The 17,992-nt window shown below is 43.4% G+C and overlaps 1 protein-coding gene and 1 pseudogene across 1 annotated transcript in view; one reads left to right on the forward strand and one right to left on the reverse strand.

The window, feature by feature from the left end:
• LOC109481283 overlaps positions 1-13,593 on the forward strand; it is an 87,948-nt pseudogene extending 74,355 nt beyond the window's left edge.
• Positions 13,594-14,921: 1,328 nt separating this feature from the next.
• LOC109481350 (gastrula zinc finger protein XlCGF57.1-like) overlaps positions 14,922-17,992 on the reverse strand; it is a 3,649-nt gene continuing 578 nt past the window's right edge. The window contains exon 2 of the mRNA XM_019783891.1: positions 14,922-16,993. Within this exon, the coding sequence (XP_019639450.1) occupies positions 15,069-16,993 (1,925 nt within the window). The 3' untranslated portion in view covers positions 14,922-15,068. The remainder of the gene's footprint in view (positions 16,994-17,992) is intronic.

The following is a 17,992-nucleotide window of genomic DNA, read 5'->3' on the forward strand; positions in this document are numbered from 1 at the left end:
GCGCTTCAGCAGAACGTCTCTTGTAAGGTCGTATTTGTGCATATAAGTCCATCTGTTGTTCCCAAATGTTATGTGGGAAAAATATATTGTCTTCATAAGCAAACTTCTTTTGCAACTTTGACCTAAAAGCCAATGAAAACTGAAAAATGGGGGTTTCTCGCAGGCGCAGTACGTTCTGCTGATGTGCTAGTTTGACCTTGTTCTGTCCTCTGCCCCCCTCCCCACAGCTGGTAGATGACAGTGAATTTGACCTTGTTGTTGAGTCTATAGTTGGTAGATGACACTGACAGTGAGTGAGTTTGACCTCTCTGCCCCCTCCCCACTGCTCATAAATGTTTGACCTTGTACTAACCCCTTTGCCCCCCTCCCCACAGCTGGTAGATGACAGTGAGTTTGAGGAGGAAGAGGAGTTTGAGATCGCCCTGGCGGACACTTCCCTCATGGCCCGGCTCGGAGACACCAGCAAAGCCATGGTCATGATCGACGGGCCCAATGATGGTCAGTTTCCATGGCAACCTGTAGCCTAAATTTGCTGGTTCTCTCACAAAAGTATAACACATCTAATTTTACCCAAGTCTTTGTTTGTCAATAAAGTCGCACCATAGCATAAAGGGTTGTGTAGGACCCTAAAGTAAGTAACAAAAGTTCATTCTTATAAAGCTTCCTTTGTGACAACTCTTCAGTGTCACTGACGAAAAGGAGTGGAAGCTACCTGAAACGTCTGACCGTTTCCTAAATCATATCAGTAGTTAGATCAGTATTTATGCATGAAAACCTACCTGCTTGCCACATGTTTGTTTGTTTGTTTTATTTATTTTGTTGGCCTAACTCAGTTATAATTTTGAACCTTTCTAGAACATTAATGGTTATTTAGGTTAGAAGAGGTGACAGTCACCTGTTATGTCAATCCTTCCATAAATGTGGTAAATCTTCATAAAGAAATTTATGCATGTTAACTTCCCTGCCTGCCACTTGTTTTTTGTTTGTTTATTTTTGTTTTGTTTTTTCCATGTTGCAGTCTCCCACGTGTTCCTGTCCGAAGCCAGCTTCGCCTTCCCAGAGGATGCTGGGACGGTTGACATTGAGGTCATCCGCCAGGGCACGGACCTATCCCACAGTTCCCGGGTGTGGTGCGCGTTCCGTCTGTCCGACCCGGCCTCGGCGCGACCCGGAGAGGATTATGTCCCGAGCTCCTCGCAGATAACCTTCGGCCCCGGGCAAACTTCACAGGTACGCTGGGGTTAGATACTAGTACATATCTCTAGGATTAAAGTTTAATGTTACTTGTAACCATTGTAGTGTGTGTGTTTGTGTGGCTGTGTGTCACTGTTTGTATTATAGTTTCTAGCAATCAACGAAAGAATGGGTATTGTACCATTCAGAAATAAGTTGCTGAAATTGTTAGTTTTTTATCTTACCATTGTTTGTTTATCATATGTCATGTCTGTGTTGTTGACTTCTTGTTAACTGTGAAACAGTCATGGTAAAATGTTGAACAGTACTGTACAGTGTAACAGTTAATTAGTGACAATGAATGAATGTGTTCCTCTGTTAAACTATGCTGTAAAACATGCTCGAGGTAACATGTCGAACTGTAACATTTTAGTAATTCTATAAAACATGCTCCTTCATTAGTCGTGCAGCCTGATGATCCTATTAAATGTGTTCCTCTATTAGACTAAATTATGCTTGACAACGGTAAATGTTGAACTTGTTACAGTAACATTTTAGTGACCCTAATACACTACAAATGTGTTTCCTCGTTAGTCGTGCAGCCTGACGATCCTTGACGATGTGCAGAGCCCGAAGATCGAGGGAAACGAGACATTTGTCGTGTTTCTCAGCTCCGCAGTCGGCGCGGAACTCGCGGAACCCTTCCAGGCGGTCGTCACTATCAACGATACGGTTGTGGACGGTGTGTTGGGCGTTGTTTTTAGTGTCAATACACACTACATGTACATCAATGTTAGATCAATACACACTTATCTATGTCATTGTTAGATCAATACACACATTGTTAGATCAATACACACTGTCATTGTTAGATCAATACACACAACTGTTTGATCAATACACACTACATGGACTCTACATGTAGAGTTTCACTTAGGAAATGTATCAGTAAATTAAGATAATCAGACTAATTTGAGGTGAACGGATGAGATGTGATGTTAATTGAGCCAATCTTCATCAATTAATGATGGCACCCTCAGGTGCTAACTTCATTTTGATTTTTAAAAAATACAGCATAAAGTCGGGAAGCCCAATCACACTAACATCATGTTACCTCATGTTTAGGGTAACATGGACAGAAGCAGATCTAAGAATTTGATGTAGGACTGTCTAAACTAACTTGGGTGTGACCTGTCACCTTCCAGTTCCCAGCATGCAGTTCTCAGTGTCAGAGTTCACAGTTGAGGAGTCGGAGGGCATAGTTCACGTCCCGATCACGCGTACGGGCGACACGTCGTACGAGTCCTCGGTGCGCTGCTTCACGCGGCAGGGGTCGGCTCAGGTCATGATGGACTTCGACGAGAGGAGGAACACCGACGACTTCAGGGTCGTCTTCGCTCCAGGGGAAAAGGTACTTTTTTTAGATCCATGATTGCTGTTTTTCACAAATTGAGATACACATATTCTTGGATACTTCTTGGTGCTCTACACATTTCTTAATTTATCATGTAAGATTTTTGCGCCACAGCTGTTAATATAAATATTATTGATATTTTCTCATCTAGATTGTCATTTTCAATTAAGTTGCCCCAGGCTCGCTGTATTTTTAGGAGTCTTCTAAACTGTATGTATACATACAGCCGAGGAGTTTGCTGTTTGCCAACACGTTTTTGCGGCGCAACAACGTTGATCTTCTACTCCCCAAATGTCATTCTGTATCATTCTGTATCATTATGAATCCAGGTAGGCTTATAGCACAAAAAAATGTGTAAAACAACGACATCTTTTTTTACACATTCTTAGATACAATCATATTGTTGTTTCTACTTTAGGAGAAGAACTGCAGTGTGTTTATCGTTGAAGATGAGATTTTTGAGCCGACGGAGGAGTTTGTGTTGCGGCTGGGTCACGCGGAGGGCAACCATTGGTGCGGGGCAAAGGTCGGCAAGCCCAACCGCGCAGAGGTCACCATCACTAACAACGAGGACGGTAGGTCAACTTGTCATGTTAGTTCATCTGTGTTCAACTTGGTAGTAATCATAGTACAATGTTGAAGTTTAGTACAATGTTGAACTTAATTCAAACACGATGTATACACAGAGATTAAATTTTCAATGACCACTGTCACCTTCATCAGGATAATGAATGACCAATATCACTTCCAACTTATACTCACAAGAGTTACGGTTACAGGCACAAGACCTTATTCACACAAGATTTTATGGATACGGATGATGTTGGCTATTTGTCAAGTGCCAGGGAGTTTATATTGGCCTGAGTGCCCCTGATATATGGCCTACTTAATGCCTCTTAAAACATAGTCCTGTTCAGTGTCCAGTATTCTAAATTTGTCCAGAGAGACGGTTTGGCCCGGTGATTTGATGTGGATTTGTTGAAAAACTTTTGAGGACAGCAAGCTGGGGCGTTTATATTGGTGTAGTTGTCTTGTTGAAACTCTTCTTTCCTGTTGCAGCTCCCACGGTGCAATTTGAAGCGAGCAAGTACAAAGACAGTAGTAGGACAGAGCTAGAAGGATTGCTCACCATATATTGTTATGTTGTTTCAGTAACAATTAATAGAGCAGTAGTTTGTATAAGGTTAGACCAGTTGTGAAGGTTTCGTAGTTTTGTTGTTAAACTCACATTTCCTGCACAGCTCCGACGGTGCAGTTTGAAGCGAGCGAGTACAAAGTGCGCGAGCCGACGAAGCCAGACTCTAACTTGTTTTAATGACTGGAGGTTGTTGTCAGTGATCAGGCCGACCATGTTGTATGGGAGACTGTTCCAGATGTCTGTATGGAAGGATACTCTGTTTGTGATACAGTGTTTTTTTGTTACACTCTTCTTTCCTGTTCTAGCTCCCACGGTGCTGTTTGAAGCGAGCGAGTACAAGACTTAGTAGTAGGACAGAGCTAGAGGGACTGCTCTCCATATATTGTTATGTATGTGTATATGTATGTGATATGAATGTGTTTCAGTAATGTTAACAATTAACAGAGCAGTAGTTTGTAAGGTTAGACCAGTTGTGAAGGTTTTGCAGTTTTTTTGTTAAACTCTTCTCTCCTGTCCCAGCTCCGACGGTGCAGTTTGAAGCGAGCGAGTACAAAGTGCGCGAGCCGACAAAGCCGGACTCCATGGCGACGGTGATGGTGAAGGTCGTGCGGACGGGAGACTGTAACGACACGGCCGTGGTCCGCTGTAGCACGCGCGACGGGTCAGCGACGTCCGGCGACGACTACAGTCCAAAGAGCCGCATACTCAAGTTCAAACCTGGTACGTCATGTGATGTGGCTGAAAAGTAGCCATGGTTTACCTTGTGAACTGTTTCTAATGCCCTTGGTTGATCTTCTGAACTACATGTATTTCTAATGCCAATAGTGGACCATGAATGACCTTGCCCCCCTCCCACCCCAGGTGAAAAGAATTTAGATTGTCAAACATCAGAGATAAAATGAGTCATGATTAGTGAACTAATGCCCATGGTTGACCTTGAGTGTCCTTGCCCCCTCCCGCTCTAGGTGAAAAGAATTTAGATACAGAGATAAGACAATAAGTCATGATAATGAGCTAATGCCCATTTGTGACCTTGAGTGACCCCCTCCCACCCCAGGTGTGAGGACGTTGGAGTTCCCTGTTGTATAATAACCTTGCACCCCTCCCCCCCAGGTGTGCGGACGTTGGAGTTCCCTGTAGACATCCTGTAAATCGACCTTGCCCCCCTCCCCCCGAGTGGCTCTAGATGACTCATCATCTAATAGATCGTTTTTTGACCAAATCTTACCCCCCCCCCCAGGTGTAAGAACATTGGAGTTCCCTGTTGTATAATGACCTTGCCCCCCTCCCCCAGGTGTAAGAACACTGGAGTTCCCAGTAGACATCCTGTATAACGACAAGCCCGAGTGGCACGAGTCCTTCAGCATCATCCTGGGTCCCGACGAGCCGACCAATGCCGTGCTGGGGAAGATCGCCATGGCAACCGTCACCATCATGGACCGGGAGGCGTCCGGCAGCCTGGTGCTCCCCTCCTCACCCATTGTAAGTGGTACAGTCCAGTTTTATCTCCCCTCCTCATCCGGTTTAAATGGTACACTCCAGTTGCATTATGAACCTGTAGAGTATGACTTTTTATTTTATAATAAAATATAATAACATAAACAATAGCCTGGGTTGTGACATTACAATAACACTCCTGGCTAATCATTGGTTTACAGCAACTGCAAGGTTCTAGCTACATGTATAAGTCCTGATGATGGAAAGAAGATGTCAGTGTACTCATGTTTTAAATGACTGGAGGTTGTTGTCAGTGATCAGGCCGACCACGTTGTCTGGGAGGTCACAATATTGCGTTATGTAGTATGAAATGAGTCAAGATTATTGTTTTAACCAAACCTGACTTATTATTTTTTCCTCAGCTTGTGTCGCTGATGGACTATGATGATGTAGAGATCGCCCAGGAGAAAGAAAAGGACCCATCACCAGGATACCCCCTCGTCTGTGTGACTGTAAGTACACCCCTCTTCACATTTGATGATTCTGTCAGCAGTGTCGTAACACAATTTTAAGTAGATGTCTCTAACTCTAAGTAATTTCTTCCACAATGATTGTAATTAATGACCTTGATGATTAAGACCATTAATAAATTATAATTAATATTGTATTTCTTCTTTGTCAGTACCGTTAGTGAGACTAAAAAAAGTAAGGTGCTAGAGTTGCTCACCACTGAGTCTTGTGCTTTTTCTATGTTATAATTTAGTAAATTAAAAATTGTGAAAAAAATTTTTTCTGTGCCTTGTTCCATCCAGCCGTGTGACCCCAGGTACCCCAAGTACACGGTGACCTCTGAACTCTGCCAGCAAGCCGGCATCAACGAGTCCATCATCACGTACAGCTGGGAGGTTGCCATGCCGACAGACGCCATGGGAACCAGGCAGCCGTTTGAGACCGTGACGGACACGACCGTGTACACAAGGACTGATGGGAAGGTTCTGGACAGCGTCTACTTTAGCAGGAGGTCGGGTTACTTTTTTATTTTTACCTTCGCAGAAGAAAAACAGATTCTATAGCATCACTAAAATGATAGTGACGCTGAAGAAGAGTGATGGATGTCAGTCAAAATGTCTAGAAGTAATCTACGTAATTTGTCCAGTAGTAGAGTTTCATTTGTCTTGGTACATATAGTTTCTGTTCAATCAGTTTCTTTTTCTTCTTCTCCAAACACATAAGGTCAATGACCTGGACCAGATGTCTGTCACAATGATAACTGGTGCTCCCTGTGCTCTTGGGTTACATTATGTAGCAAGTGACAGAGTTAGAGGACTGATATATATGAATGTGTTTGAGTAAGAATGAACGGAGCAGTAGTTTTTTTTTAGTCTAGACCATTTTAAGTACAGTTTAGCTTTGCAAATGTTACCTTTAGTTTCTCTTAAATTAAATGAAGTGCCTGGCAACTGTCAACCCAGCTGTTTCTGGTGGATGATTTTTTTATTGCCTGTTTCCCTGTATAGACCAAGACTAGACCATGACATTGTGAAGTTGAATATTATGCATTCCCTTAGTAAATCATATACCTTTCTAGTTATGTGTACTTTTCTTTTAGTACCCTGACTACCCGGTTGTTGCTTCTGGCTTATTTTTTTATCTGTTTCCCTGCAGGTTCCATGTGCGCTGCGTGGCCCAGCCGGTGGACGGTTACGGCCACAGGGGTGTGGCTCTCCGTAGCAACATCGTTACCATAGGAACGGAGAACATCTGCCACACTCCGGTGAAGGCCGGCGTGTCGCGAGGGTTCCAGGCTCAGTCATTCATCGCAAACCTCGAGTACATCGAACCGGGCAAACCCAGGCACCCAAACAGGCTGCACATTAACATACAGGTTTGTAGATTTTTGTGTTGAGAAATTTTGATGATGCAAAAGAAGTTTTTTTACTTGTGCTACATGTATGTTCATTATGTTAACAGAAGGAAAGCATAGTATTTGCTCTGTTTCCCCTTCTTCCTCTTCTGCAAATAAGGTCAATGGCCTGGACCAGACGTCTGTCACAATGGTAACTGGTTTAGGGTTACATCAAGTTGCAATTTTATAGTAGAAGGGATTTAGACTTCTGTCACCATATTAATATATGAATGTATTTGAGTAAGAATTAACAGAGCCGACCACATGCGAAGGTAAACATTATGCATTTGCATTGCCAATGTTACCTTTCTGAAATTCTAGTTTTTTTTATAAATTTGTTATGTTTATTTTCCCGCAGGTGCCCCACCAGGACGGCATGGTACCGTTAGTCTCCACCTTCCCTCTGCACAACCTGCAGTTCCTGCTGTCCAAGTGTTGTTTGTTTGTTATTATTTATTTATTATTTATTTATTGTTCACAGGTGCCCCACCAGGACGGCATGGTCCCTCTAGTCTCCACCTTCCCTCTGCACAACCTGCAGTTCCTGCTGTCCAAGTCTGTCTACAGGCAGCAGCATGTCTGCTCTAACCTGGTCACCCCCGCGGAGCGCAATGGTCTGACCCAGACAGGGTTCCTGGACGCAGTGCGGGACGACGACATCCTGGCGAGGTCAGGGTTCGCGCACCAGTTCGATGAGGACCTGCGCGGAAAGGTACATGTATTCAGGGGCTCTTTACACAAACACACAGACTTATATTAGAGCTACCCAGCATGTCAGCAGAACGTACTGCACCTGCAATGAATGTCTCATATAAGGTTGTATTTACTCATATAAGGTTAACATCCTGTCTGTAGTTTCCAAATATAAAGTCAGGAAGGATATGCTCTGCAACTGGCAAAATTGTTTAATCCGTGACCACATGCTGCTGAAAATATGCCATTCGGCCGAACAAGCATTCAAGAATAAAGTAAGGTCTTCATTCATTCCTTCCTTCAATCATTCCATCATTCCATCCTTCCATCCAGGAAACGGTGGAGCTCTACAAGCATCTGGACCTGAAGAGCTGCATCTGGAACTTTGATGCGTACTATCACATGACCGAGCTCATTGACATCTGCGGCGGGTCTGTCGTCACCGACTTCCAAGTTCGTGATGAGGCAAAGTCATACTTGACCTTGACTGTGCCGCTGTACGTGTCATACATCTACGTCACCGCGCCGACGGGATGGGGCGCGCTCGAGCACCACACAGAAATGGACTTCTCCTTCTTCTACAACACCATGCTATGGAGAACAGGTAACCTTTCAACTATTAACCTCTCAACCATAACCCTTAACCTCCCACCCACACACACCGAGATGGACTTCTGCAACACCATGCTCTGGAGAACAGGTAACCTCTTAACCTTTCAACTATAACCCTTAACTTTCCCACAAGTAACCTCTAACCCCTAACCTTTCAACCATAACCTTCCCCAAACTGAGTTGGACTTCTTCTACAGCACCATGCTCTGGAGAACAGGTAACCCCTAACCTTTCAACCATAACCCTTAACCTTCCCACATTGAGCTGGGCTTTCAGATCCTTTTGATATTGTATTTGTTGACTACAGTCACTGAAGAAAGGTATTGGATGCTACCTGAAAAGTCTGACCATTTTCAAAATTTATCCAGTTGCTTGAGTAACTTACCGTTACTGATAGTTTAAACGTCTTAAACCGTCCCCCCAGGTCTGGAGACAGAAGGAGCGCTGAACGGCCACCTGCAGGTCACCAGGATTCTCATCGGGGATGACGGGCGTCTTATCATTGACTTCAAGACACACACCAAGTTCAGAGGTCAGAAGGAGGCACTTCTTATGTTTTAAGATGTACAGATCTAAAGTGACAGTCCTTGATAAATTAGATAGGAAGATCCCAACAGAATCACAACAAATCCTCGCCAAATAGATTGATGGATTGATTGATTACACTCTGTTGGTAGTTACAATGTACATGTTTACAGTTTAAACTTTCGAGCCAACACAAAGAAGTTCTCTCATCTAGATCTTTCGACCAGTCACTCTGGTCTTCCTCAGTAGACTGACCCAGTGAGGCTTGTCACGTGGCTTATTTGAAGTGTGACGTCAACACTGGGTCAAAGGTATCTGGTAGATGATGTCGGCTCCCGTCATAGTTGATTGATTGATCAACTGTTAAAGTGATTGCGGTTTGATTGAATCTCTTCAACGATAAAGTGATTGCATTATTCCCTCCAGGCCAGTACGTGGTTACCCACCCGACCCTTCCCGGGTTCGAGTCCCGCGTGATCGCCCCGCTCGACGTGAACACGGAGTTCGAACTCGAGCTGCTCTGGAGCGAACAGACCTTCGACAGCCCTCGGCAAATCTGGCGAGCCCGGAGCGCCTACAACCTGAAGGATTACTCAGGGGAATATGTGATTGAGCTCATACCATGTACCGTCAAGCCCACGCAAGCTTACGTATTTCCCGGAGATTCCCCGCTCATGTGCACAGCGCATCAGACAGAGAGGTGAGTTTGTTTGTTAGTTTGTTAGTTTGTTTGTTTGTGAAGCCCACAGAACATACAATCTGAAGGACTACTCAGGGGAATATGTGATAGAGCTCATTCCGTGTACAGTCAAGCCAACACAGGCGTATGTGTTTCCTGGGGACAGTCCACTCGTGCACGGCGCACCAGACGGAGAGGTGGGTTGTTTGTTTGTTTGTTTGTTTGTCTGTAAAGCTGAGGCAGGCTTACAATTACATGTTCACCAGGGACAGCCCACTAATGTGTACCAGACAGAGAGGTGGGTATATTTACAATCTAGGGATTGTGACTGAAGGATAGACTGTCAATTTGTACTTGGATCAAACTTTACTGTCTGGTCTGAAACATGCTATGTGGCCAAAGTTTTGCCCATACAACATTATTGCAAGGTCTGGGCTTACGAGTCTGGAACTGAACCTAAACCGCTGGACTTGAATCTGGACCTGAACCTAAATGTAGGTGTAGGTACACAGCACTAGTCTTGTATCAAGCCTTATCGTCTCGTCTCTTGTTTTTTCAGGTTCACAGTTCCGATCGCCTTCCAGCAGACCAACCGCCCTGTGCCGGTGGTGTACACGCTCAACACCGAGTTCCATCTGCTGAACAACGAGAAGGTTTTCCTGACCGACCCCACCAACAGCAACCTGCTGCCACAGGAGCTGGACTACAAGGGGGCCTTCTCACGAGGTGAGGGGGGTCTCAGGTGCTTAGGGGGGTCTTCAGGGGATGGGGGGGTCTAGATCTCAACTACATTGTACATGTACCAGCAATTTGCTTTCTCAATGACCTGGAATTGAAAAGAGCCTTCTAACAACCAGCGGGACCCTCATGCAACAGTAGCTCTGCCACCTAAGCCCATAATGAATAGAAATCTGGACCAAAACAGCTAGCTTTGCATGCTGAAGGTTATAGTGGTCTTTGGGAGTAATCAACATCTTTGGCTGGAGCCCAGACAACATTCGGTCACTTCCTGTGGAATCCTGAGCAGTAACCTTTAACCCCTAACCTTTCAACCCCTAACCTTTCAACCATAACCCTTAACTCTCCTGGATCATGTTACATTCTGTTTTTTTCTACGTCCTCTCCAGGCCAGACGATATTCGGGCGTGTCCTGTGGAACCCAGAGCAGGACCTGAGCTCAGCGTACCGGCTGCAGATTGAGAAGGTTTACCTCTGCACCGGCACCGACGGCTACATCCCCTTCTTCGACCCCGATGGAACCATCTACAACGAGGGGCCGCAGTATGGCTGTATCCAACCTTCCAGGCATCTCAAGTACAGGTTCCTGCTACTGGTAAGTACTGCTGTATCCAACCTTCCAGGCATCTTAAGTACAGGTTCCTGCTACTGGTAAGAATGATGTCTTGCCCTGAAGGTCTTAGATGAACTTGCTTCAAATGAACTTAAAATGCTTCAATCTGTTACTTTGGTACCTAGATGAGATGTCTAACTTTCACTGATGTATCTTGGATGCTGGAAGGAAGAAGCTACTGTCTTGTACATATGTATGCTTAATGTGGATCCTAATAAAGTTAAGTCAAGTCCTTTGTATTTTTCAAGCAAGTTTTCATCATCATGTCTTCGGATTTTAATCCGGTGAGGCACATTTGATAAAGTTACTCCAATACACCCTGCTCCTCATAGCGGACACAAGAGCAGTCCCTGCGAGACCAGCGTCTTTCTCTAACATTGACAAAAGTATAGCATTTGGTTGTCCCACTCTACATCTCCCAGTGGGAAATCACTGGATTAGTCTATGGCTACGTAGCAAATTTTATGATTATTCAAGGTAGTGAAAAATTACTTCTCTAACCTTGTGTGTTCTCTCCCCCAGGACCGATCTAACCGGGCGCGGGAGGACCGTTACTTTAACCAGGTTCCGTTCGAGGCGCACTTCTCGCAGGACCTATCGGATTACACCCCGATGGAGGAGCTGGCCGGCGTCGACGGGTTCATGATGAAAGTCGATCCTCTCTACAAGGTTGGTTTATGTTCTGTTCTTGTTCAGTATGGTTGTTTTTATGTTTTTTACTTGGGTTTGTCTTTTGCTATTTTCTGAAGGCTGCAATTCAGAGTCAGCTGGATTTAAATCCAAACTTTCCAAACCCACATGACTTCTCTCATACTCTGTAGTCCAGAAATATTATAGCTGACCAGTATATCTGTTTTGATGGAATGTGCAAACTGGAGTCTTCTCAGTTTTGAGCATATTTAGATTGATTTCTCTCCTCCATCTATCCATCCATTACTTAGACTTAGACTTAGTTCCTCCTGTGCGTAGCACATTGGGCAGCAAGTTTCCTCCACTCTGTTTGGTCTTTGGCCAAAATCCATCCATTGGGACCCTGGAAATCATGTCATGTATGTGCTACACATAACATATAACACTTCTGTGTCTGAGTTTTGTGTTTGATCTCCTCCGTACGACAGGTGGAGGCAGGCCATCAGTGGTACCTGCAGGTGATCTACATCATCGGTCCGCAGGGCATGATGCCTCGCTTCCGGCGCTCCATCTCCACGGCGATACACAAGCGCGACCTTGCCGACAACCACGTGGAAAACTCCGGAAACACCGACGTCAAGAACGGCACCAACATGAGGTTCCTCCGGCTGGATTCCGCCAGAGAAGGGCCGTCTGTCACCATGGCGACAGTCGCTACGGTTACGGTCCTCCTCATCATCATCATCGCTGCTGTGATTTTGTTCATCGTCTGCAGAAGGCGGCGAAGGTCACGTGAAGGTCACGGGGTCAAGCAGGAGAAAACGTTCGACAACCTGAGAATGGACATCATGAAAAGGTCGGGGGGCAAAGGTGACTCCTGCAGCGGGGTCAAGCCGGACCCGGCCACGCCGGCCAGCAGTGTCAAGGTCAAAAGGGTCAACTTAGAGGTCAAGGTCAACAACAAAAGTGTCGCCAAGGGCACGGAAGTATAGCAAGATATCTTACCTCATCCCGCGAGCTGAGAGTGTATATTGTAAATGGACCAAAGGACTATTTTTTGTACGATATTTTGTTGTCCCTCGAAGGCCCCAAATTGTTGTCATGTATAATATTAAATGTTTGTCATTCCAGTGTGTGTGAGTTAGAGTGACGGAGAGAGTGAATGTTGTTCGTGTGTGTGTTTTAGTATTTCAGTGAAGAAGTTGTTCCACAAACATTACTTTGGAATTTAAGTTTACTATACAGCCACCCTTATTTACATAGGACCAGGTAGTGGAGAAAAGAAGTCTAAAGTCACCAGTTTAACTGGTAAGTTCTGGGTTGGAAAGAATAATCATTATGGAAGACTGGAAGGTCAAAATATTGTCTATGTCTTCATGCCTTCAGTTTCAGGGAAGGAATCTATTATTACTAATGAGTGATTGTGGACACGTCTTGTTATTTATTGTTATTTTAGTGTGCCAAACTCAGAGACCCTTTGACAAATGCATGACCAGCAGTCACCTTGAATGGTCAGCATTACGTGAGGCAGTTTTGTAGTACAGTCATGTATTCCTGAAATGTTTCAATTTTTATTGACCCTTGTACATACAAACTTACACACAATGTTGTCACCTATGAAATTATCTTGGAATGCCTTTGTTAGAGTAAGTAGAATCAGAATCATTATCGTATAAGTGGCATTTTTATTTGTCACACGAATAACATTTTTATCTGTCACAACTTTGTGGCAAAATGATGCAGCATTCTGTGATTTATACTATGTTATGTTTTATTGTACTTGAGTCTTGTACTAAGACTATTTTTACTACAGGTGCAAAACCTGATCTTTTATACTTACCGCAGTTTGTTCACTCAGTCAGGGATTATCTATTATTTTCTAATATTTACAAGCACATTTTAACAGTAACTGCATGTAAATATAGCTTTACTTTAAGCTAGAATTGCATCGATGTCAGTTTATTGAAAGCTGCAACTACTTTAGTTTATAGTTTTGTACAACATTTTACTTGACAAAGTAAAATATCTTTTAACCTTATACATGCATGACAGACTGGTCTTTTCAATGGGTAGAGACAAGAGAGCTGCCATAATTTCTTTGTGACTTTCTTCAAATGGCTTGCAACCAGTGTAAGTTGTCTATAAGCACAGGAGGATCTGAAGTGAGGCCACACAATTTCAAATTTCATCTGTTCTAGAATAAAAAAACTCTTCCCTGGAAAGCTTTCATTTTATGGAGTGAATACAAGACTTTAATTTTCCTATCAGCACTCTGCTTTCATGATGTCTGGTATGTCTTGACCTAAAAAAGTATCAAAGAACCAGGGAAGTAAATTTATGCAGGCTGCAAACTAAAACAGTTTCCTCATCAGTACACGTGTTTCAGAGGAACAATTATGTTACTAATTACAAATGTAGCTATTTCACTTTTAACCGTAGAGACACCCTCTGGAGGGAGTCCTTAACGCACAGCCGTAGTTTTCACCATGTAGCTTTTAGAATATGTACATCTTTTTTAACCATCTACCAGTATATTGAAATTAAGCTTTTAAAGATGAATGTATTATAATAAATGACGTGAACACACTCAGTCACTTACTGTCACTTCCTTTATTTCTCATACTTATAAGTTATATTACAAACACAAAAGTGTGTTAATGTCACACTTCAAAGAAGCCACGTGACAAGCCTGACTGGGTCAGTCTACTGAGGAAGACCAGAGTGACTGGTCGAAAGCCCTAGGTGAGAGAATTTCTTTGTGTTGGCTCGAAAGTTTTAACTTTAAATATGTTATAAACCGTTTTTGGTGATTTTGCCGCAAAGGGACACTACTTTTTATTAAGAAGCATCACTGAACATAATGAACAACTTAAACTGTTCTCCAACTCAAAATATGACTCACCAGAAATTTTCGACTGAATCACTCAGTCTTCCTCAGCTATCTGACCCAAATGCTGTGGACACGTGACGTCAGCAAATATACATCAGGGCACTTCAACCATCGCTCAACCGGGACGGGGGGCGATATCGACTTCAACCTTTGACTATCACTGATCATAGTTTTATTTTATATGTTTATGGCACAATATGGCAGAACATAGTTGCATTATGGAGTATGTGGTGGGATTTGAAGATCCCAACCTGCCCGTCCATGAGTGTAGGAAAGCTCTGGGGACACCCAAAAACTCAGGAGAAAACAAATCCGTAAATAGTTTCATCAGGTTGGTAAGACACTGAGTAAACAGACTCTTTTTACACAACCAAGTTTTATGTGTAGATATGTAAATATTGTACATTTGGGGATGTATCTATAGCAGCGACACCTGTGCTGCAGTGCAATGTGAACCAGTCAGAATTGCCCTGAGGAAGGTGACAGACGGTCACCGAAATGTTGGCTGAATAAAAGACTTGGTTGTGTAAAAAAGAGTCTCTTAACTCAAATCATCGCACAGCAAACAGAATTTTTAATGGATCTTTCCGCAACTGGTCTGAGGGACAAAGGTACATTTGTTAAGCTTTTTTACCTGCATGTTTTCTCCTCATATGTCGTGATAAGTTAGACTTATCGGTTGTCTTGTACCCACACTCCCCACACGTGTAGGGTTTCTCACCAGTGTGGCTTCTTAGATGTGAGTCCAAGTGGGATTTTCCTGCAGCAGAATAGTCACACTGGTCACACTTGTAGGGTTTTTCTCCTGTATGGGTTCTCATGTGTACGGATAGGTGAGACTTGTAAGCTGTCCTGTACCCACACTCCCCACACATGTAGGGTTTGTCTCCTGTGTGAGTTTTCATATGTTGGGATAAGATAAACTTAACAGCTGCCCTGTACCCACACTTGTCACACATGTAGGGTTTGTTTCCACTGTGCTTTGTTAGATGAATGTCCAAACTACGTTTCTGAGCTGTAGAAAAGTCGCACTGGTCACATTTGTAGGGTTTTTCTGCTGCATGGGTTTTCATATGTTGGCATAATCTAGTTCTGTTGGCTGCCCTGTACCCACACTTGTCACACATATAGGGTTTCTCACCAGTGTGAGTTGTTCGGTGGTCTTTCAAGTAACTTTTCTGTGCTGCAGAAAAGTCACACTGGTCACATTTGTAGGGTTTTTCTCCTGTGTGGGTTCTCATATGTTGGGAAAAATTAGATCTGTAACCAGTCCTGTATCCACACTCCTCACACATGTAGGGTTTCTCACCAGTGTGTTTTGTGAGATGTTCGTCAAAAGTGGACTTCTTTGCTGTAGAATAGTCACAGTGATCACATTTGTAGGGTTTTTCTATAGCATGGGTTTTCACATGGAGGGACAAGTTACATTTGTTGGCTGCCCTGTACCCACACTCCCCACACATGTAGGGTTTCTCACCAGTGTGAGTTGTTCGATGTGTTGCCAAATTGCCTTTCTTTGCTGTAGAATAGTCACACTGATCACACTTGTAGGGTTTTTCTCCCGTATGGGTTTTCATATGTTGGGTTAGACCAGGCTTGTAAGCTGTCCTGAATCCACACTCCCCACACATGTAGGGTTTGTCTCCAGTGTGTTTTCTTAGGTGGTTGTCTAAACTATGTTTCAGAGCTGCAGAATAGTCGCACTGGTCACATTTGTAGGGTTTTTCTCCTTTGTGGGTTCGCATATGTTGGGATAAGATATACTTCTTAACTGTCCTGTATCCACACTCCCCACACATGTAGGGTTTGTCTCCTGTGTGCTTTGTTAGATGTATGTCCAGTGATTTTTTGTATGCAGTAGAAAAGTCACACTGGTCACACTTGTAGGGTTTTTCTCCTGTATGGGTTCTCATATGTTGGGATAAGGTAGACTTTTGGGTTGTCCTGTACCCACACTCCCCACACATGTAGGGTTTGTCTCCAGAGTGCTTTGTTCGATGTGTTGCCAAATTGCTTTTCCGTGCAGTAGAATAGTCACACTGGTCACACATGTAGGGTTTTTCTCCTGTATGAGTTCTCATATGCCGGGATAAGTGAGACCTGTAAGCTGCCCTGTATCCACACTCCCCACACATGTAGGGTTTGTTTCCAGTGTGTTTAGCCATAATGTGTTGGTCTAGGTCACTTTTCTGTGCAGCAGAATAGTCACACTGGTCACACTCATGGGGTTTGTCTATCGTGTGAGTTCTCATATGTCGGGATAAGTCAGACTTGTAAGCTGTCCTGTACCCACACTCCCCACACATGTGGGGTTTTTCTCCTGTATGGGTTTTCATATGTTGGGATAAGTTGAACTTTCGAGCTGTCCTGTACCCACACTCCCCACAAACGTAGGGTTTCTCACCAGAGTGTTTTGTTAGTTGTTGGGCTGATGCATTTTCCCCAGGATTTTCTCCTGTGTGGCTAACAGTAAAGCAAGACTTGGGAGTTGTCCTAAAACTGCTCTCCTTACTCTCCGAGGGTGTCTCACCAGGTCTGCCCATCTCTGGATGGAAAAAAAATGAAAGACATGACTCAAAAACTTTCAAGTATAACGGTTTGAAAACAAAAGTACTGTTTGAATAGCAAAGTTCTTTGGTCACAACCATTTATTACTTACGAGCCGACGTTTCAATGACCGCCTGTCATCTTCAACAGGGCAATTCTGACTGGTTTACCGTGCACTGACGCTAGATGTTACTTGGTGCATAGTGCACTAAAGGTGTTACATAGTTCACAGTGCACTGTTACTTGGTTCACTGTTTCATACTTGTTACTTGTTTCTTGGTTCGTAAAAACTGTTACTTGGTTCGTAAAAAATAAATGGTTGTAAGGCCACACCAATTTAATTTCTTGGTTAACGGATTTTTCTAGAAAAATAATGGAGCGGGCGGGCGGAAAAAAAATAAAAATAAAAACATCCTATTATGGTCCAAAATGGTACGATAGGAGCCATGAAGTCAACACACCAGGCTGGTTCAAAATTTAAACAATGAATTTTGAACTTTTAATGATACCATTGCATTGAAAGATGGAATAACTGTAACAACTAGGATGAAAAGGTCTGTTTTCAACTGTTCAGGACAAAATATGAGCAGTTTGCAGTTGATTCTCAATTTTTATTTTTATTTGCAAATCAGAAAAAAATGAAGCGGGCGAATCCGTTAACCAAGAAATTAAATTGGTGTGGCCTAATCAAAGAACTTTGCTATTCATTTGTATACCAACCTGATGAAATTATTTACGGAAAAAGTACTGTTGAAAAGATAACTTGGCAATGGCCAATTCGATACTGTCTTTTGGGGCCACCAAAACATCTGCTTGGAGATTAACCAACATGCATGGCAGTTTCGCCCTAGCAGGCCTAGCTTGGTTGTTTTCTGAACTACTACAGTACTAGTACCATGGAGGTAGCAAGATTTTCCTACCTCCATGCTAGTAGTACTTAGTACATGTTGAATATACATGTTAGTTGGGTTTCTTGTGTGTGTGTGTTTTTTGGGGG

The sequence above is a fragment of the Branchiostoma belcheri genome, unplaced genomic scaffold, assembly GCF_001625305.1.
Source record: "Branchiostoma belcheri isolate BF01 breed outbred unplaced genomic scaffold, Haploidv18h27 scaffold55, whole genome shotgun sequence".
NCBI lineage: Eukaryota > Metazoa > Chordata > Leptocardii > Amphioxiformes > Branchiostomatidae > Branchiostoma > Branchiostoma belcheri.